The sequence below is a fragment of the Chinchilla lanigera genome, unplaced genomic scaffold, assembly GCF_000276665.1.
Source record: "Chinchilla lanigera isolate Chin_1 unplaced genomic scaffold, ChiLan1.0 scaffold00004, whole genome shotgun sequence".
Classification (NCBI taxonomy): Eukaryota; Metazoa; Chordata; class Mammalia; order Rodentia; family Chinchillidae; genus Chinchilla; species Chinchilla lanigera.
In genome coordinates this window covers 15,627,959-15,651,156 of record NW_004955405.1, presented here as the reverse complement: position 1 = coordinate 15,651,156, position 23,198 = coordinate 15,627,959, and the positions used below count along the sequence as shown (strand labels likewise).

Sequence of the window (23,198 nt, the reverse complement as noted above, 5' to 3'; positions counted from 1 at the left end):
GTAAATACTTTTGTATACCTTTAATGGAATGAATGAAAGTGCTTTATATTTTTACTTTGAAATATAAGGAGCTAAAATCTCATTATGCAGATTTCAGCACCATGACAGTTACGTCAGTGATATGATCTTTAAAAAAAAGAGATAGAATTATGAATGTAAAGTTCTGGTTATGTTGAAAAAAGCACAAAAACATAAAATGAAAAATTGAGAACCTAGGCCAGTGCTGACTTCATATTTATCCTGTCCCTTCACTGAGTGTTTGTCCCCCGCTTATTTCTCATTTCTGTCCTTTTATATTGCTTTCTTCTGTAGGCAGCTTGGCTATCAAGGCAAGAAGCAGCCTCAAAGAGCACTGTTTAAATTGATTACGTGGTTCAGCAAGCTTTTAAAAGACAGACTTTGGAACCCAATGGTCCTGCATTAGAGCCTTACCTCTATTATTTACTAACTACTTAGTCTTGGGCAAGGCAGTCTCTGAACCTCCAGTTTCCCCATGTCTGAAACAAAAGTCATACAGTACCTGCTTTTCGTCAGAATTAGAAGAGTACAAATGCTAGTACATGTAAAGTATTATTTTGTACTTCAATAATTGGTATTTTTTTGTGGTTATAAATGAGGGTGGTTATAAATATCTTTTCATATGCTTTTTGAGTTTTTTCCATTAAAAATGAATTTGTCTTTTGTTTGTTGTTCTACAACAAATGTGAAGAGCTACTTGCTCAGTGAAAGGTTCACAGCAAACCGTGGGTACTGGTCTTTGTCAGTTGGATATGTATCTCATACATATGTCTATGATTTGCATAGTGACTCATGCATACTTGTCAGTTCCTCCTGGATTGATAATAAACCAATATAAAGGCAAAATAATCATGACTTTATTACAGTATTAAGTTGTAACATGAATATAACTACTAAGACCATTTCAATCATAATTCTATTTCCTATTGTTGAATATTTCATACAAATTCATGGCTTTAGTGCTAATAATTTTTTTCTTTTTTCCTTGAGCTGTTATAGCAAACAGTGACGAATCTCAGCTTCTTCTGACACCAGGAAAGATGAGTCAGCGCCAAGGCAAAGAAGCTTCTCCAACACCAACTAAAGATTTGCATCAGCCATCTCTCAGTCCAGCAAGTCCTCACAGCCAGGGTGAGAAGTTGTGCTTTGGTGTTCTGTGTGTTTGCTTGTTTGTAGGGGTGAAGATGGAATGACATTTGGGGGTCTATCGTAATTTTTTTTTCTTTTTATCTGTTTTGTTTTATAGGGTTTTTACTTTTATTTGGGTTATTCATAATAATCTTAGAGTAAGTATGTTTCTTTATAGTGCTTTAATTTTTCTTATCCTGTCTAACATACTCAGTTATCCCATTCTTCTAATTCAGTGATTCTCTCAGGCTTTGGTCTTATATATAGTACCTTTATACTCTTACAAACTATGGGTGATCCCAAAGAAGTCTTTTTTGCATGGGTTGTATCTGTTGATCTGTACTGTATTATAAATTAAAATTAAGAAAATTTTTAATTTTGATTATTCATTTAAAGTAACAGTTACACGTTAATATGAATAACATTTTGTTTTCTGTTACCTCATATACTGATCATTGGTTTGTGTTCAGAACATTCAGAATCCTCTATATAGCCAGGTGCAGTGGTACGTGCTTGTAATCCCAGCACTCAGGAGGTTGAGGCAGGAGGATCTCTAAGAGGTCAAGGCCAGCCTGGGCTACATAGCATGACCTTGTCAAAAAAAAAACCAAAAAAACAAAAAACAAAAACACCAAAAAACCTCTGTACTCACTATTTGAACATACACAATTAATTGTTGCCAACCATAGTTATCATACTGTGCTATAGAATATTAAAGTTTATTACTCCTCTTCATTTGCCCCCCTCTGTTAACCATCTTCTCTTCCTCCTCCTTTGCAGACCTTAGTAACTACTTTCATTCAACTTCTGTGAGATCACATTTTTTTAGTTTCCATGTATAAGTGAGACAGGCAGTATTCATCTTTCTGCGTCTGACTCACTTCACTGAACATGTTTTGTAGTTTCATTAATGCCGCAAATGGCAGAATTTCAAGAGTTTTTTCTGGCTGAATAATACTTCGTCACATATATACGCGGTCATCCTTTCTTTAGCCATTTTTGCATTTGTGAGCACATGGGTTGGTTCCATATCTTGGCTGTTAAGCACAGTGCTGCACTAGACATGGAGTGCAAATACCATTCCCAATACCAATTTCCTTCCCTTTGGGTAGATACCCTATAGTAGAATTCCTCAGTCATGAATAGCATTTTTATTAAGAATTATTATCCCCCTACTTTTTGAAAGTCTTTATAAATCTTTTTAATATTTAGCTTAATAAAAGATAACTCTACTGCAGTATCAGCTTCTGTAAGCAGTCTATTACTGTGTTGATTTGATTGAATAATGAATAAAATCTGCCCTCATGATATATGTGGCTTCTATATGTAATTTTAGATACAGTATTCTTCTTTGACCAGAACCAAAACTTGACAAGCAGCAGTTCCTTAAATATTTGTTACAAAATGTTTATTCACTGAATTATGCAGATTTTCCAAGGGTTGATACATTTAAGAATATGCTACAAAGAAGTGCTTTATCCATGTTTCTCATTTTATCACTCAGAATATTAGAACTATATATATATATATATATATGAAAGGTTCAAAATTAATAATTTTACAGCTTCTTCAGGGACAGCTATAAGTGAATTACATTCTTTTACTCTGAGTACATACCACAAAGAACTCAGTTCTTGGTACCTGTGCCCTGATTTGTGCGAAGTTGCCAGTAGTTTTACTCCACATTGTTTTTGTACCATCAGTGAAAATGTCAACACAATGAAAAAGTATAGTAAGACCAATTTTGACCTTTCAGACCCTCTAAAAACATCTTGGAGACTCCAGTAAGGTTTACAGATCACACATTGTAATTCATAGTTGATCCGTTCATAGAGTGGACTCTGCTACTCAGGTCCAGTGTATTTAATCAGATTTTAGAACTCTGCTGTGTTACTGTTGTAACTACAGTAGAAGAAGTTTTGTTTTTAAAACAGAATTTGAATTTGGTGTTTCAAAGTTAAATACATGCAGTCATCTCTTTTGATATGTTTTTACCTTCTGTGGTTTCCATTACCTGCTACCAACTGTGGTTTGAAATATTAAATGGAAAATTTGAGAAATAAATAACTTCGTAAGTTTTTAAGTACACTCCGTTCACAGTAGTGTGATGAAATCTCATAGCATCCTGTTCCATCCCACTATGAGGATGAATTGTCCCTTTCTCCATTGTATATATGCTGAGTTAAAGTAGCTAACTTTAGCCATGGCAGTTAGAGAGAAAAAAGAAACCACATTCATACAACTTTTATTGTAGTATGTTTTCATAATCATTCTATGTCATTATTAGTTATCATTAATCTCTTACCGCACATAATTTATAAATTAAACTTTTATTTGTATATGTGGTGAAATGTAGTACACATATGATTCATTACTTTTTATTGCTTCAGACATTCACTGGCCTTGAATATATCCCCTGTGATTGGGGAAGGGCTGTTGTACTTATTATCATGTATTTTTTGAGCCTGTGTAGTAAGTTACTTTATTTCAAAGAAGAAACTTCCTTTTAGTTATATGATACTGTAAATGAAAATATTTTTATATTGTATTGTGGAAACTCTTAAGTATGACAGGATGAAAAGAATTACTGTCAATATTTATTTCTTGATTGTTGTATATATTTTTGGACAGTTATTTCTTTTGCCTAGATGTACTTTCGAAGACCTGAAAGTTGATCTGTGGTATACTTTCTGTCATAAGTAAGGTCATTAAGATGCTATCCTAAAAGGAGGCAATTGGCCTCTTTTTTGCCATAATGTGCATCAGAATTATGACTGTGATGCTGTTCATCTGACTGATATATTTGTATATCTGAATATTTAAACAGTTCTTTAACGTGGGACTTAGTGAAATAACAAAATATAGTCAATAATTATAATCATTCTCACTTATATGTATCATGAACATTTTTCAGCCAAACAGGGAAGTTGAGGGAACTGTGCAGTGAGCACTAAATACTGTATATGATCCATGGGTAGCTCTAGGAAATTATTAACCTGTTGTGTTTGTTTTACCTCTTGTTGTACCTAAAATACTTTATGCATCTTTTAAAAATGAGCACATTTATTTATTATATGAAACCAATTTTTAATTATTTAACCTAATGGTTAGACCATATTTACATTTCTGCAGTTGTTCCCAAGCTTTTTTTGTAGTAGGCTTATTGAAACCAAATAAAGCTCTTATCATATCTGGTTCTTACATAGTGAGATCTTTAACCCTGGAGAATCTCCCTATTTAGTTTTGTTTCTGTTTGTCTCTTTTTTGAGAGATGAGGCAAGTATCCTGGAGGGTTCATTTTTTTAAAAATTTGACTGCTTCCTTGCAGTATTGTTTAATTGTTCCTCTAATATATTTTCTGTAAACTGAAAATTAAATAGAGAAGTTTGATTATTTATTCAAGGTGACCTTTTGGGGCATGAATTCTTTGGGTTTTTTCTTTTGTCTTTGTTTTTGTTTAAATTTTCTCTTTTTCTGCTATCTTTTATTTTCTCTATTTATATTTTGGGTTTCCATACAAGAGAAACCATATGATATTTAAGCTTGTGTTTCTAATTTGTTTCACTTAACATATAGTCTCAAGGTGCATCCATTTTCCTGCACATGACTTATGTTTACCTTTATGGCAGAGCAGTACTCCATTGTATTTAAATGCCACATTTTCTTTATCCATTTGTCTGTTGATAGACATGTAGGCTGCACCCAAGATTTAGCTAGTAAGGAGTAAATACGCTTCTATAAGCATGGGTATGCATGCATCCACTGTAATATGATGTCTTTAATTCTTTCAGGAATACACCTAAAGGGGGATATCTTGGTCAAATGGAATTTCTTGTTTTAGTTTTTTGAGAAATCTCATATTGATTTCCGTACTTGTGGACTAGTTTACTTTTCCGTCAACATTGTGGAAAGGTCCCCGCCCACCAACCTTGGCAGCACATGTAATTATTTGATTTCTTGTGGATAGCCATTCTTTCTGAAGTGGGATGGAATCTGGGTGTTGTTTTAATTTGCATTTCTCTGATGGCCGGGGATGTTGAACATTTTTTCATCTATTTATTGGCTCTTTGTAATGGGTACTTCACAGGACGTGTATAGTACTTCGTGTTACAGCACACATGAGAATTCACTGTTATCTAATTGTCCCAGTGTTTCAGATTGTGAAATTGATTGGAAGGATCAAGTGATGAGAGCCTGATCTTCTACAATGAAAATTACATCTTTTCCATTCTTATGACTCGAGAGTAAAATAGAGAAGGTGTATTTGGTACCCTGCAAATACCCTATTCCCCATCAACATGTTACCTAAAGGTGTCTGCATACATCTTTTTACCTAAGGTGATCAATAACTATATCAGTCACAGTACTGTATTAAACTATTATGCTTTTCTTCTCCTGTCACTTTTTGTATTTATTAATAAAAACTTTCTGTAAAGAAATCATCATTTTAGGGAAGTTTGATAAATGTTAAAATACAGTTGCTACAAGAGAGGCAGGGTAAGTGAACATTTGTTTTCTGGTGGGTGCCAGTTTTGGGGTTAATAATAAAGAGATAATATAAAATATATTTCCATTAATTATTTTTGCCCCTTAGGTTTTTTAATATCATGAAAACTTGTGTAACATATATTCATTATTTTAGTCATTAATAAAATGGAGATAATAGTACTTAGTATATAGGAGTTTTATGAAGTTTATAATGAGTTAATACATATAAAATTTTTTAAAAAGAGCCTGCTATGTGATAACCATTCATAATACCTGATATGATAAGTATAACAACAACTGTCATTATCATGTTAAATAAAAATGACTCTTTAGGTTGGGTAGATGATTTCAGCATATGGTACTCTTTAGCACCTTCTATCAGTTAATCTAGGACTTCTCTTGGTATGGATGGCCCATGTACAACACTCTCATTTTTTTATTTAAAGCAACTGCAGTGTTGGTTGCATCTTGATTTGAATCCTGGGGTAAGGTGTGAATAAATTAAAATTTGTAGAGTAAGAGTTACATATTAGATGTACTTCTTTGTAGAGTCAACCTATTGGCTTTTCATAAAGCAAGATATCTCCCTCTGGCCGATTTACTGAAATTCCATGTCATATAGTTTACAGGTGTTAGAGGTTTGTTTAAAAAAAATACTTGTTAATTCTGGGTTATTGTGAAGATAAACGGCAAGAAGAAATACAAAGGAAAAAAAAGTCTAGAAAACCTCTTTAATATGTCTGCCATATCTTAAATACTCATGACTAGTATTTCAACTTCTGATTGGAAAGAATTAGAGTTCTCAATAAAGTATTTATAGTAATAATTGGCTAAAATTTAAACAACTGTGTCTCTTAAGTGCTTTACACATATTAGCTCTTGGAATTCTAATAAAAATTCTATTGTATATAGTGATTACTATTCTTATTTTTTAAAACCGAGGAAACTAAGCAGTTGATGATGATTTCCTTGCCCAAGTTTACACAGTTAGTAGGTAAAGAGCTGGAATTTGAAACTAGATGTAAATGGAACTTGCTTTTTTTGTGTTTTTAAGCTTCAGACAATTTAGTCATGATATTTTTTGAGGCTCAGGTTTTCCAAATTTTAATTCTGATTTGTGTCTTTTGACATAATCCCATTATATGTATAATGATTTGTTTGGCAATTTTTTTTTTTTTTTTTCATTTTTTGGGGGTAGTACCTAGCTGGGCATGCTAGGTCATATAGTGGGTGTGTATTTCACTTCCTAAGAAATGACCAAACTCTCTAACCATTTTCACATTCTTACAGCAATGTGTGATAATTCCAGTAGCTCTATGGCTTTTATCATTTTTTTTTGTTTGTTTTAGTCATTCTGGTGGGTGTGTACTAGTATCAACTGGTGGTTTTATTTGCATTTCTCTGCTGACCAGTGATATTGAGCATCTTTTCATATCTTCACTGGTCGCTTTGTATTTTCTTTTGTGAAATTGGTTTGTTGTGTTGAGTTCTTCATTATATTTATTATCTTTTGATAGCCAGGTATATTGTGTTTTCTTCTCATCGCAGCATGCCTTTTCAGAGCCTCAGAAACTCTAAAAAAATTGGAGTTTAGGATTTTTTTTCCTAATCTGCTCCACAGAGTAGATGTGTTTAGTTTTAATGAGGTCCAGTTTATCTCTTTCTTCTCTACTCAGGCTCCCCTACATTAGAGAAATCTTTATCCTCCAGTTGGAAAGAACGTTTTCTGTGGTTTCTTCTGAAAGTGTCAAGACTCTGATTTCGCTCTTCCATTTTCATTCTTACTGTAACTGTCCCAGGTCTTCATCATTTTATACCTCCACTGCTTAGTACTGCAGTCTCCTAACTGCTATTAAGACCTTGCTCTACAATATGTTGGTTTATCTCTCTTAACAAAACAACCAAAGAACTGTTTTTATGTATTGAGATTATGATGGATTAGTGGTTCTTTAGGATGGGATGGGGGAGTATATGGCCAGAGAACACTTGGATCCTATAACATAGATCTTTGAGGAAATAATATGAATAAAAAGAAATAGGAAATTATCATTGAAAATGCTGCTTTTTATAATTCAAGCTTTTAACTGAAAAGCTGGCTAGATGCCTACATTTATATCACTGCCATTCTCAAAAAGTAATTGTGTATCGTTGCCTATAGCAGTGTCTCCAGAGTCAGCTGTGTCTGAGAGTCACCAGGGAGCTTTGCCTAGGTACACGTTCTGCTCTACCTTTCACATCTCTAGGGTGATGCTCAGTAACAGGTGTGTTTATAAAACTCTCCAGGTGTACCAAAGGTAGCAGCATTTGGACCAGCAAATGGAAGCCAGTAATGGAGAGTATAAATTTCACCTACCATAATCTGGTAGTCAAGTCTCTTAGTGTGTCTGATTTTATTCTATTCTTCTAATTTCATTGCATGTTTCCCTTCATGGCTACTCTTGCCTTCTTGGTTGTAAAAAAAGCTATTGTGTATGCTTTTATCCTTAAGAAAGCATGTTTAGGACATAGCACTTTGTGAAAAAATATAGATAATTGCTTTGCCAAAATTCAAATTAGTCCATTTCAAAGCAATTCTTTAAGCCGGGTGGGATGGCACATGTCTGTAATCCCAGCACTGGGGAGGCTGAGGTGGGAGGATTGCTGCAAGTTTGAGGCCAGCATGGGCAACAAAGTTAGCTCAAGGCAAGCCTGAACTGCATAGTGAGACCCTGTCTCAAAAAGACAAAAAACAAAAACCAATTAAACAAATTCTTAAATGTTTAAGATTATGAAACTTTTAGAAAAAATTTTGCCACTTAATCAGTTTTATCAAAATTAATTTAGACCATACTAGTATTGTCTTTGTCTTATTCTGTAGTAAAATTCTGTAAACCAGCAAAATCCCTTCATTTTGAGTGCTCTGGCAGTGTTAAAAAAAAAATGACATGAGTCTATTCCACAACTTAATAGAAAATTTCAAAATAAAGCAAGATTTTTTCTGAAACAGAGTTTCAACAGAGTTTACTAGTTTGAAGATGTTATATCAGCTTCCCCAGGGTGAGTGTCAGGTGTTGCTGGTATAATCTCAGATGACTAACACAGAGTACCTTCATTTAAGTGGTTCACAGATAAAAAGAGAGCTGGAAGTCACTTTCTTCCATGAATCGAAGCAGTTCGTCCTTTCTTGGTAAGACATCTCTAGATCAATTCTGCATATACGTGGAACCATACACGTAACAAATGTGTTCTTAGATCCATGTATGCCATTTCATGCACATTGCTTTGCCTGAAAGAGGATGTACAGTTTTCCCTACTTGTCCCTCACTGTCTTTCACCCAAACACCATGCTGTGCCTGTGGTTTGGAGCCAAACATTGCTTTTGTTGGAAATCCTCTAAAAAAATTGGAGTTTAGGATTTTTTTCCTGAATTTTTGAGTCTTTAAAGCATTAGATTGCTGAAGTTATTTCTCAATATATGGTTGTTTTCTATTTTGAAATTTTTTTGTGTTTGGATAGCTACTTAATAGAGTTGTGGAAGTACTTACTAAATAATGAAAGAATATTGATATATGGCAAGTTAAGAAAATAAGAATAAAATACTTTTTAATCTCTTGTGAAATGTAACAAATTTCTGTTTATTTTTATGCTTCTTTAGGGAAAAGTGACTGAAAACATTTTGGGAAGTAAAAATAAATAATCTGGCTTTGTTTTAAGCAGAATTATGGAGATGAGGGAATTTGTCTTATTCTTGTCATCCCTTATTGTTTCTTTAACAAAGCAGAAAATATGAATATTAAGAACACTAAAGGACACATTTTTCCTGAAAATTTTCTTTTTAACATTTTTAAAATTAGTGCAAAAGGATTTCATTACTGCATTTGTTTCTCAGCTGTTTTTTTGATTGGGCTTTAGTGTCCTTTGTTTGAAAGTCTGAGAGATTGAGATTTCCTGAGCAGAGGTAGAATTGGCTCCTATAATTTTCCTTTTATGAGGAATATGGAAACAGACTTTTTGTGTTGTTAGTAAATATATAACAAAATTAATATCAGATAATTTACACAGCAATATTTGCATAATTCCTAGGAGAAGATAAAGAGTAAATTCATAGAAAGATTTGTTTCCATTTTAACTTTGAACACACAGATTTTGACAATGAAACAGTAAAATTTTAGCAGATATATCCCTTTCCAGATGAAGGGTGTTCAAGAGGGGCAGGTATCCCCTGGGGAGTACAGGAGTCTCTGGGTTTCTTTCTGTCAACCTGGCATTTAATGGGTGTGCTTGGTGTACATAGTTTTATACTGAAAGCAAAAATAAGCCAGAGGTGATACTCCCAACTCCTGCCTTATGAATTTAATTTGTAGTTGGGAAATTTAGAGAGAAGTATGGAAATATTATAAAGAAATATTAAAATACATTAGTGCATGTTCAGTTTCAGTATATGGCCGAGTAGATATAAAAAGAAAGCCTTCCTAGAAGCAACATCAAAATGCTGGATAAAATGCTTTAAAAATTTATGAAAACGAAATGCATTTATACACAATGAAGTATGACTCAGCCATAAAGAAGGATAAATAAATTATTTGTAGGAAAGTGGCTGTACCTTGAGACCATAATATTAAGTGAAATAAATGAGACACAAGCTTTGATGTTACATTGTTTCTCTTAGATGAGAAACCCAGAATGTAAACACAGAGCAAAAGAAAAGATAATAGGAAGATAGGGAGACAGATGTCTTGCAGAGGTGAAGGGGACTGAGAGATGGAGCGGGGACAGGAGGAAAGGGAAGGGAAAGGGACGAAAAAAGAATGAAGATATGTTTCATATATGAACCAACACCAGCACTTGTTCTGACTGGTATGTGCTGATTCATAAAGCTTGGGTATTAACAAGAGAGAGAAGTAAAAGACTGTGACTCATTCATGATAGGAATTTATATTTCGGATTTCTCCTCATAGAATTAGAAGTCCTGAAGGGTAGCAGTTTTACCTAATTAATTGGAAAACCTGTGTAGAGAAAATCTGCGGTGTGTTTGCATGTCTTGGTCCTGAGGCTGGCTAGACTGCCTGGAGGTGGTTGGACGGGGCAGTCTTCCTTGAGAAATCCTAAACACAAGCACATGTTTATGTGGGCTTAGAGCCAAAATTCACACTGTCTGTGGCAAAAATTATACCTACTTTAGTTTAAAATGTTCTTGGGTTTAGTATGCACAGATGCCTGGAAGAATTAGTACAAATCATCTTTAGAGAAGAACATTTTTTATTTTATTTTATTTTATTTATTGGTACTGGGAATTGAACTTGGGACTTTGTACTTGACAGGCAGGCGGTTATGCCACTGGGCTAACTCCCCAGCCTAGAGGAGAACATTTTAAACACCGGCCTCAAAAAATTACATATTGAGCTCATAGCTAAAATCAGTAAATACTTAACCAGGAAAAACTACATATACCTGTTAGAATGACTAAAATCCAGAGCACTGGCAAAACCAAATGCTGTCAACAATTGAGAAAAATTAGTAACACATAAGGTAACAAAACGCCGGGAGAGAATACACATAACCTACATACTATCCAGATGTATAAAGTCTGTACCAGTTATACCGAGAGCCTTGTGCATGCTAGACAAACACTGTGGCACTGAGCTACATCCCCACCCACTCTGTATACATTAACTACAGATCTGCGTATCAGTGACGAATGGTGAGAAAATACAATTCAAGAACTACTATTTTAAAGTAATAAAAAATAAAGTATAGAGCTATCATTCTAACATGAGAAGTAAAACATTTCCATGTAGGAAAGCATATCACTAAGATTATATATTCTGAGTAAATGGAGAGACATGGATAATAGGAAAATTTAGTGTTACTAGGATGCCACTTCTCCAATTGATGGTATAGGTTTAATGCATTTTGAATCCATATGTGAGTCAGCAGGATTGTTTCCAAGGTATACTCACTAAGGTCATCCTTAACTGTTGAGGGAAAGCACTGGGCAAAGAAGAGTCAAGACACTCCTGAAGAAGCAAAACGAGGCAAGGGCTAGAGTGGAGATGTTCTTTTCCAGGTATTTAGTACTTACTGCAATGCTCAAGTTAATAAGAGCAAATACTGGTGATGAGTTAGCAAAGAAATCAGCAAAGCACAGCAGAAACTTACAAACAGGGACAGGCATATCCGGAAACACAGCATTTGACATATTACTCAATAAATGGTTTGGAGAATATTTGTTATTCCTATGAAAAAATAAAAATAGATCCCGTCCTACCATACACAAAATTAATTCCAATGGGTTAAATATGAAAGCTAAAACTTTAAACATTAAAAATATAGAAAATACGTTTATAACATTGGAGAAAGATTTCTTTAAGAAGGAGAAAAGATTGTACCTCACTGAAATTAAAACATTGGTTCATCCAAAGATACCGCCAAAAGACTGAAGATATTAACTATAGAACCTGTAACTGGTAAGGGATTTATATCCTGACAGAGTAAAGCTCCTCAATGGATTAACTGAAGCAACCAAAGTCCAACAGGAAGATGTCCAGAAGACATGAATAGATATTTCACGAGAGGTAAAATGCATGGTCATAAAGTTGAAACAGTGTCGGGCATCATTAAGAATTATGAAAGGTAATTAATACTATAATGACTTGCTATTTCACATTCACCAGCTAGATTAACAAAAATTTTGAAGTTCATCCATGATACAGAACAAAAGAAATGCTCATTTACCTACTGGTGGCAAAGTACATACTAGTAGAACAACTTCTGGAAAAGGTTGCCATTAGATAGTAAAGTTAAGGATGAATGTAGCCTGCAACCCATCAAAATGATTTTTTCAATTTACCGAGGGTAGTTACTTATATTTTGAAAAACACTTTTAAGTAGATATGCTTACCCATAGATCAAAGTCTATTTCTAATGTAAGTACCTGCTGTACAGGGCATGATCAAAATATACAGGGAGTATTTAAATTAAAAAAATCATAACAGTAAAAGGCTCAGTGCTGTTAATCCGTCTCAAAATACTCACCCTCACTTTGAATACATGTATCCCATCATTCTTGCCACTTTCTGAAGCAGTTCTGGAAGTCCTTTTTCATATCTGTATGTTGTATTATCAAAATCTGTATGATGTATTATCAAAAACAAAGTGTTGTTGCCAGGTGCCACCCATTTAAAATCTAAGCTGACAAAGACATTACAGTGTGTCCCCACCTACCTCACTCACTGGATCTGACACCATATGACTTTTTGCTCTTGATGAAAGTCAAAATGACGTGAAAAGTTACAATTTTGAATCCTTTCGGAACATCAAAGCAGTCGGGATAGGGCAACGAAAGAGATTCATGAGAGAGAACTTTCCTAATTGCTTTAGAAGGTGGTGAGAAGGTTGGAATAAGTATATCTGAAATGTAGGGAAGTATTGGACAGGGATTACTGATAGTCTTTTGTTTGGGAGATAATGTGTTTTTTAAGATAATACATTTTAAGCATTCACCATATTTTTTGATCACACCTCATAACTTTTCAAAGTATTGTTATAATGATCTTCCAGTGTTCTCTTTTGTAATTTGAATAGGTAATGTAGTATGAAGCTAGAGAAATAGTACATTGAAATGTTAACCAAGGTAATTTTTTATAAGCGTTGGCTAAATTTAGCAGATGTGACACAGGCAAGTGTGATTATAAAAGATGAAGCAGACTTGAGTGTAGTTTGGTTCTTAGTCTGACTTTAAAATTAATACAAGAGCTCTATGATTATAAGTAATTCTAAAATTAATTCGAAATCATAAAAGAAATGTTTTTAAAGTACATCTTCAAGTTTTTAGAGTAATAAATCTAAGTTTTGGTTTTAAAGTAACAGTACCTTTAAAATAAATTTTAAAGTTTTTTTCTCATATTGAAGAAAAAAATTTCGTGTTTTCCTTGTGAAATTAATGTCTAGCAATTAAATACTGTCGAGATCATTGCAGTATGATTTTCTTTTAATTAAATTATAAAACTAAAAATATACTTTATTTATTACTATTTAACATTTTAAAACCATGTACATATTTTTTTGTGTCTATTTATAATTTTAAGCTCATAATTCTATGATAACACCACCTCTATCTAGGTCCTGTAACTATTCTATAGTGTTATTTCCACTGGTTCTATAGAAGTGTTGCTTTTTAAGTTAGAAGATGTTTTGAGTTTATAAAATATTTTAAAATCTGTAACATAATATTAATGGAAGCTTTTTCAAATTTATATATGTAAATGTAAATACCTCTTACTCAGGGAGTGGAAGAAAGCATAAATGGTAGCAGGTAGCTAATAGGGATGAAAAAATAAATCTTTCTTATTATATCACATTATTTAGTAATATTTTGGTTTTTTTTTTACCAGCTGGTTTCTCTGAACTATTGAATTAAGAACCTGGGCATAATAATAGATCATATTTGTGGAGTGTTTTGTGTGCCTCAGTCAACAGTTTAACAACTTTCTTTAAACGAAGTTTATGTGTGTATTGCTGTCAGTTGTTTCCTGTGTATTGAAGAGTACACAGAATGTATTTCTTACAGCTTATAGAGTAGTAAAACCAATATTTAAGACCTAGGAACCTTGCTTTTTTAAAGAAGAAATTTATATATGTGTAGCTGTCAAATGTTTCAAACATCATGAAGAGTATACAAATGTATTTTTCACAGTTTATAGAATATAAAACCAATACTTATGAACCTGGGACTCTAGGTTTAGATGTCATTGTCAGTACTTTACAAGTCCTCGTGTTTCTCCCTGAACCCCCTTCTCTTCCCTATTAGAGCTTCTGTCTGTTCCACCTAAGCGCAATCCTTACTTTAGTGTAATTTTGGGGGGCCCCTTTTCCTAATGTTACTGTCGTGTACGCATGTCTAAACAGCGTATTTCCTTTAAAAAACTGAATAATATTCCAAGGAAAACTTCAGACAAATTTAGTAGAATTTCTGTGAATAAGAGTGATTTGGTCATTGGGCATCACTTAGAACAAGAATGATTCAGAGAGTCTGCTCTGCTGTGTGGGCAGTGAGTATTTATAGACAAGAGTTAAGAAGTTAAGTACCAGATAGCTTGATTGGTTGCAGCTAGGCTTTTTGGATATGGTCTGTTCAGTTGGCTGAAGCGCAGCTGCTCTTATGATTGTGGCTGAAATCTGGCTGTCTGTTAAAGAAATTAGACTACTGTTAGGTTTCCATTGATTTACTAAGTTAGGTAGTCGTTCACTGTGTAGGAACTCAGAATTGTAGAGACAACCTTAGACCAGTGGCCCCCTGCTTACTTGACAGTAGCAAGCACAAAGGTAGTTTGGCAAAGAAAGTACACAAGTGCTAGGAGAAGGGAAGCTGGACAATCTCTGTATTATAGTTTGGTTTTGATTTCTTTGAGAGTTTAACAAGTTTTCTATGGCAAGGGTTGAGTAAAATCATTTGTGAGTTCTGGGATGCAAGGCTCATTCATGATTGCTTGTGGTTTAGGTGCTAGACCCCTGGCAGGAATGTGGTCAACAGGAAAGGAGATTTTTCTGATTCTTAGTTCATGATATCCTATTCAGAATAGGTAAGAAGGAGGACACTTTGTTTTATTGGAAGCATCCTAAACTGATCTTAACATGAGGAGAAACGAGGTTGGTTCCCAGTCCTCATCACCACTGATTTGTGATTTGACATTGTTGGATCTGTAACACCATGACTAACTCGTTTGGAGGTTTTCAGTGTCAAATTTGTTTTGTTTAGATATTTAAAAATTACTTTCTTATGATACTGAATTTTAGGAGGGAACAATTTAGTTCAGTATTTTCATTTTACCATAATCTGGAACCTTTCTTGGCTTTATGGATGTATTGCTTGATTTGACCCTCATAACAACTTGATAATATAGTATTTTTTATTAGCCTTTTATAAGTGAGGAAATACAGTGGAAACTCAGAAAAATAAGTACATTGTGCTAGAGGTATAAGAGAGATAAACCCCCAACATGATCTGTCAGATTTGTTTCCCATAATTGAAGAATGAATTCCAAGGAACAGTGGGGGTTGAGTGGGAAAGATTTACTGCAGGGGGAGGGAGGTAAGTGCTCAAGAGGGGAGCACTGGTGCCCAAATGAGTGAGACACAACAGTTGGGAGCTGGGGAATAGGAATGGGTATGAGGAATAGCTCCTGAGGGGTCCCAAGTGCGTTGCCACCAAGATCATCTCTCTGAGAATATTTTATAGGGCAAAGTCACAAGGTAGGTACAGTGTGGTCAAACTATAATCAACTGCTAAGATTACATATATAGCCACTTCGCTAATATTGATCCAGTAGTGAAGCAGGCACATATCAAGAGCATATGGATAACATCATTAACCTTGGTCAATAATCTATAGTCGTAGAGCCAGGTATATATATAGCTCTGTGGCACAGCACCTGTCTGACAAGCACGAGGTCCTGAGTTTGATTCCCAGTACCAAAAAAAAATCTATAGTCTTAGTCTTTTCTTGGAGTACTAGAGAGGGAGGAGTGGGAAAGAAAGGAAAGGAAAAGAAATGAGAAAAGAAGGAAGAAATGAAAACAAAGTTCTCAGTGAGTGGCAGAGGATGGCCCACCCCTAGAGAGATAATGGTCTATTTCTACAGGAAATCCCCAAAGGAGGTACCAAGTACAGTATAATCTCAAACTCCCATTTATCCTTTTGGGAAGTGTGTAAATCTGGCCATTGTGACTTTAATCTCAGTGTCTTGCCTTCTTCAAGTGCTCCTTCAGCCACAGTTTTGATGTGTTCTCATCTTCTAACTCCTTTGAGGGCCCAGCCCTGTCTTACTACCTATTAATTTCTATCTAACTTAGGTGCCTAATGGGGTTTCTCCAGTTGAGAAACCTATACAGTTTATTTTCAACTCCCACTTACTCATTATAGGATAATGCTTTTTGTGATGCTGTGTTCCCTATGCCTTAAAAGGCAAGTGCCATCAAGTGAATTAATTGTAATCATTTTTCTTTCTACAGTTCATAATAATTTACATGTTATGACATGGAGAAAAGCAAAACAACACAACCCCAGAAATCACAAACCTGTGCAGTTTACAGGTCTTAATAATAAACATTTTTCACTTTGGTTTTGAAATTCCTTTACCCAAGTAAAATACATCATTGCATAGGAAATTGATTGTTTTAAAAATGTTGTATCTGGTAAAGAGACACAGTCTAAGATTTTATGGGGTATTCTGTGTGAATAGAGCACAGTAGCCTTGAAATACGTGCATAGTGAAGAAGGAAGCTGAGATCTGGAAGTAAAGTTCCCATAAAAACAAACCACTAAGTGAGCTGTAACTGAACACCTTGTTGTTCAGCAGAGTGCAATTGAAAGGAAGAATTTTGATCAAAAAATAAATCTAGGGCATGTAAAAAGAGCAATTGATTAGAGCTTTATAACTTAGGATAAATGGATTTTAGTAAAATTAGAAAATAACTTTAGAATTTTAAAGATGAATTATAAAGAGATGGTGTAGTATATCATTGTGAGAATAATAATAAAGTGTCTGCTAGATTTAATGATGGGGGATCATACTAGTCACTTAGTTTTAACCGTGGTTAACAAAAAGGAATTTCCATTTGTTACTCCTATAATAAAGTTATTTTTTCTTTTCTTTTGGTACCGGGAATTGAACTTACCAGTTGCACTTGCCAGGCAGACACTATGCCCCTGAGCTATGTCCCTGGCCCCTAAAGTTGGTTTTTAAATAGAAGAGTTTTAAGTAGAAAAAAAAACTCATTGGTAGATTATATTTTGGAAAGTTTAAATGTACTGAAGAGAAACTGTAGCATATCATCTATTTGAAGAAACATGTATTGGCACATACAGCATTGTTATGGTGTCATTCTAGTCTTCTGTGTTGATTGGTTTGCATTGAGTGATGCATATATCCCTGCTAGAGGTAAAACTTCCATGTTCATTCTCTGCATTAGCTGTTGGAATCCATCAGAACTGTGCTTGAAAGAATATCTTTCCTTATGAATTTTTAATCATGGTTGAGGCAAGCAGCAGATTAGATATAAATCAAGCTTTAGGAAAGGTAAAGAGTGCTTTGTTGATATCCACTTTTGAAGTAAGGAAAAACTGGAAAGAAGGGAGAAGAGCAAAGAAGTGTGGCAAATACTACAAAAACATAACAGATCTGAAAGAAGGCTTGCCTTTTTGAGAAAAGAGAAACTGACCTTATTACCTCAGCCTGAATCGTTAAGTATTGATCTTGCTTTGTTTTTCTAAAGCAGCATTTCAGTGCAAGGCATTATTACACCTTTAGTAAAAGGGCAGAACATTAGCAGAGTAGCCCTTTTATTAGTTCACTTAAAAAATCAGGAGCATGGTTTAATGTCTTTCCTGTCAGTCTCTTTCTCTGTTTATTGCTGATTTGACAGTCTCTAGTCCTCCTTTGCTGTTAAATGTGTGTGTCCTTTGTTTGTGCTGGTGGATTTTACTACATTTGAATGTGAGAGAAAAGCCTGTCTTTGCCATATTGGTCTAATTAACCTTCTGGGTGAGAATATACATTTAAATAGACCTTCTAAATGATGAAAGAAGAGAGCTCACAACAGCGTAGGTTTTCTTCATGTGCTGGGGTTTCTTCTGTTTTATTTCCTCCACGAATTGATGGCCGAAAGCTTGTCCGGAATGCTTCCTTTGGAGGATACAATGAACTTGCTCCTTCTGTGCCAGGTTTGTTTGCTTAATCTTGCATTCTTGTCTTAATTTACTGAAGACTTTTCATTAAAATAAACCAAGCATTTTAACACCCTAAAGCTGTTTCATTGAAACAGCAATTCTACAGTGAAAGCTTAGGTTTCAGTAAATGCTTCTGTGAGGCTTATCTTTTCCATGTTTTCTCTGTCTCTTCAGCTGAAACTTGAGAATGAATGAGTAACATAGGAATTTTGACTACTTATAATTTTTTGCTTTAACTATGGAAGTAAATATTATGACCCTTTGGCAAAACTAAAGCCTTTCTGATTTTAAAATGAATGCAAAATGCAAAGAAATTACACCGAAGATTTTAGCAAATGGGAAACAGATATTTAACATTGATATTTGGCCATTTTTTGCAGAATAGTAACTATGATATTACTGATGTTTAGCGTAAGCTTTAATCCTACTACTTTATTATAATTTCAAGTCCTGACTAATGTGAAATTTTATACTTATGTATAGTATTTGAATCACCTCACTTTCTTCTTAGTATGTGCATTTATGTGGGATTAATTTTTTCTGAGAAAATAGGTATGTTAGGTAATACTTATTAAATGAAATAGACACTTGGCAGCTGTGACTTAGGCATTAAATAATTCATCAGTGAGATATAGACATAAATTGATCTTTTGTTATTTAAAAAGATGTAGCAAATATTTGGATATATGTTTTTAAATATGTGATCATACGTTTTGCTTTCAGATTTTAAACTGTCTTACACTGTAATTACATTACCTTTGCTGTTATAATTTTCTTTTAAAATGAAAATATTCTTTAATATTTATGACAAAAATATTGACTGAGACTGGTGCTTGCTTTAATCATTTGTATTTTTCTGACACTTTTATTATTAAATTTGAATTAAATTTTCTATTTTCACACTAACCTTTATTCTTGGCTTTTTGTGGGTATTCATGTTGGTAGGTAGCATGTCCGTTCTTCTGAGATAGTGAAGCATCTGTATAGGGTATTCATCTGAGAAGTAGATAAATTATTATAATTTATTTATATCATTTCTTTTCTAAGTGTTTTCCAAAGGAATTAGAAACCATAGTTCTGCACTGTGCCTAAGCAGTTTAAGCTTTAAATAGCATTCATAATCTGTACTGAGTCTTCTAGCATAGTGTGGTTACTATCAGGTTCCTTTCTCATGTTCTCCAAAGGCATCTTTGTTCAGAAGTAGCTTTGAAAATACAACTCACTGACATTTTCAAATGTGGCTACAATGTCTTTGTTTTTACAATGAGACTTGTCCCATTTCTGTATTTATCTCTGTCCCCTTGATTGTATTTTTAAACCACTTGCTAGCACATGCTCATTGCTGACCTTCATGCCACAGATCTGCTTAGTATAATCATGTGACCTTGATAAAAAGTAAACTTCACTTCTTAAAAGTTTGGTGTTTGCTGAACTGGGTAATTGAAGGCAATGTTTTCAGTTTAAATGGTCAAAGAACACATTTGAGGTCATTGTGATAGGTTTGCTGTAAAAGAGTAAATGGTTTGCTTTGTTTCCTAATTGCTGAAATAGGGAAAAATCATATTCAGAGGAATAATTCCATACTCTCTGTAATACAACTATGTATGATAAAAAGCTTTTTAAAATATCTACTGTATTACCTAAATAGTAGGATGAAATTAAGTACCTCAAAGAAGTGGCTTTTTGCTACGTATTTACATTAAAAGTAACACTTTACATTTTAGTTTTCCTTAGAATCTCTCCCCGTCTCTCCCTCCCCCCTCTCAGTATAACTTGTGCTACAGCAGTGGTGTCCATGCCCAAGTATTTGTAATGAAGCCATGATGCAGCATATTTGTTTACCTCATGTCTGGTTATCTGTTGTCTTTATGTGAGCTGTTATTTCTAGATGCGCTCATTGTACTAGTCTTTAGAATAGTACCTGAAAATAAAAATAAATACACTTTGAGGAAATAAATTACCTGTAGACAAACTGTAAACTTAGATGCATAGGTACTTTTTAGTAAATTTTAATTTCTTAGAGATTTTTGTTCTGTAGTTTCTTGGTTCTTGATTGTTTAGTATGGTTAAACTAAATGTAGCAATTCTACATTTAACATATAGATACCTATTATATCTGCATTTGTGTATATATATACACATATATATAATTTCATTTTAACAAGACTAAAGTAACATAATTTGCTTTATTATATTTAAAACATTAATCAACCAAGTTTCATACTGAAGTGTATAGAAAAGTTATACCTTGTCAACGTGGATAGTACTTCTACTCTGTTAATGCCTCGGTTATGTTAAGAGCAGAGTGCTAATTTATTGAGGAACAACACTCTGATGCATTAGGAGAAAGTAAGCCCTATGATAATAAGAGATTATCAAATATAAAATTTATTTATAGAAGAGAAATTGATAGTCTTTGGAAAATAAAAGAACTTGACCCTGGTCATATGAGGTAGGAGTTATAATTATTGTGAATATGTGACTACTTCCAAAATGAGAAGATTAGAACAAAAAGATAAGGCAGACTTTTTTTATTAAACCAAGTTCAATGTAATTTTTTTGTTAAACTCTTAACTAGAAAAGTCTTTTTTTGCTTTGATGGTTAGCATTTCTGAAAAGCATTACTATTTCTCTTTAACAGAAACTCATGGTTTTGTGTACCATGATGTATTTCAAGGAATACTCACAATACTGTTGGTCATAGTAGGGAAAAACTAGCAACCACCGAGGTGTCTATCACTAATAGGATGGCTACGTAGTGGTATAGTCACACACTGGGATTCTAATCAGCAGTGAAAATGAATGGGACAACTGCTGTGATAAGTTACTAAGTAGTTCTGTGCTAGCAACAGTCAAGACAACTTCTTTTGAAGAGAGTGGGTTGTGATCAAGAACTGCACTTAGGACAGTAAGCAATTTTCAAATTTTTTCATTCGTGTTATAGTTACATAAGTATGTCTTGTATTTGTTATTCATTTATGATTTTTTCAGTCTTCTAAACGTAAACTGTATTTCATATTTTAAAAAATCTTTGGAAGTAAAAATGGAGTCCATTGTAATTTGTTACCAATTTATGCAGTTTTTAAAATATAAGTAAAGTCACACCTTTCTTTTGTCACAATCAAGTGTGGAGAATGAACATGAAATAATTGCAGCATACTGCAGTCATTACTGTGGTATAGACATGTGTGAAGTATGTCTCCGAGCATGGAGCAGTAACTGCGCCCACACAGTCAAAGCAAGGCCTCCCTGATACGTGGCTTTGCATCTTGAGCTACGTCATGGTGTTGGAGAAAAGTTTCAGTCAGTTCTGCTATATCACTTCTTGTATTAGTCAACTTAGTTTCTGTGTGCTGCAGGGTTTTTTTTTTCAGCTATATAAATATGATTAATATTTCCATGTGTGATCTTATGGTAAAGATTATTAAAACATGTAAGGTGAAATCTGTCATGTTACCTTTTCCTCATGAGGGTTCCCACAAATAGGTATTGGTTGTTTTGTTGTTGTTTTCATTAATATTACGGTATGGCTTCTCATTATCATCATTGTTGACAAATAAATTAGAAGTAACCAGCTATAGAATAAGCTTAAGGAATATAAGTAGGAAAGGATGGCAAAGCAGGCTATGTCTAATAAACTGAAAAACTAGGGAAATGTATATATGTTTTTATCTTTTCACTGATGTGTAACTTAAATATGGTTAAATTTGTGTGATGTGGTGGCACATGCCTGTAACCCCTGCACTCAGGAGGCTGAGACAGGAGGTTTAGCGCAAGTTCAAGGCCAGTCTGGGCTACCACGTGAGTTCAAGGCCAGTCTGAAATGCATAGTGAAACCCTCTCTCAAAAAAGGCTAGCTAAATAAATAAAAAATGGTTAAATTGCAACTTTTGATGTTATTAGTTACATATAGACATTTATAATCACTTCCTAGATCTTCAAAAGTTCCCCTCATGCCCCTACCCATTAATGCCTCCTGTAGCAAAGGTAAATTACTTTTCAGTCTGACCTCACAGAACAGGTTTATAAATGGAATTATATGATACCTTCTTCTCTTTTTTTTAAATAGGGATAGATGACTTCTTTTATTTAATATATCTGTTGTTTTGTTCTTTTTCATTGTTGTGTAACATTCCATCGCAGGACCGTATTATAACGTGTTCATATATTCTGTTAATAGTGATTTGAATCAGTTACAGCTTTCCACTACTAGGAATAAAGCTGCTGTGAATCTTCCACCTTTCTTTTAATGAACAGACACACTCATAATGTTAGTAGATACTGTCAAATAGTTTTGCAAGGTGATTGTGCTACTTTAAAGGTCCACTAGCAATGAATACAGTTCCACGTATTTCTTGTTCTCATCTGTAATAGAATGGTATTAGTCCCCTAGTTTTATTTCTCTTGATAAGAATATGGATTCTATCTCACTTGTAGGAATGGGGAGGATCGTTGTAAAAAGATTTTAGCACCCCAAATCACTACAAGCACATTTGGTGGGGGAAAAATAAAAATTATTGTTCATTACTAATACGGTCAATAATGTATTCTAGACTTCATGATTTTGTCTTTAAATAACAATTATTTATTTATTTATGGCGCTGGGGACCGAACCCAGGCCTTGTGTGTGCAGGGCAGGAACCCTACTACTGAGCCACATCCCCAGCCCTAAATCACTATTTTAATAAAGAAAGAATTTTAAAGTGACGCTGAATTCTCATCCACGATGGAAACTGAGTAAAGAGCCAAGAAGTATTTTGGCTTCTAATAAATGTACATTCACATCAGACTTTTTCAGATGAGATTATTTTGCACATTTTTAGGAAAAGTAGTTTTGTCTGGTCTTACAACAGAGTCCC

General features: G+C 34.1%; 1 protein-coding gene across 5 annotated transcripts in view; it reads left to right on the top strand.

The window, feature by feature from the left end:
• Osbpl8 (oxysterol binding protein-like 8) overlaps window positions 1-23,198 on the top strand; it is a 151,981-nt gene that overhangs the window by 77,827 nt on the left and 50,956 nt on the right. For 3 of the 5 annotated variants that reach the window (XM_005374344.2, XM_013517742.1, XM_013517747.1), the window contains one exon: window positions 1,009-1,149. In XM_005374344.2, coding sequence (XP_005374401.1) covers window positions 1,009-1,149 — 141 coding nt within the window. The remainder of the gene's footprint in view (window positions 1-1,008; window positions 1,150-23,198) is intronic. The other 2 variants (XM_005374345.2, XM_013517753.1) reach the window with 1 other exon arrangement.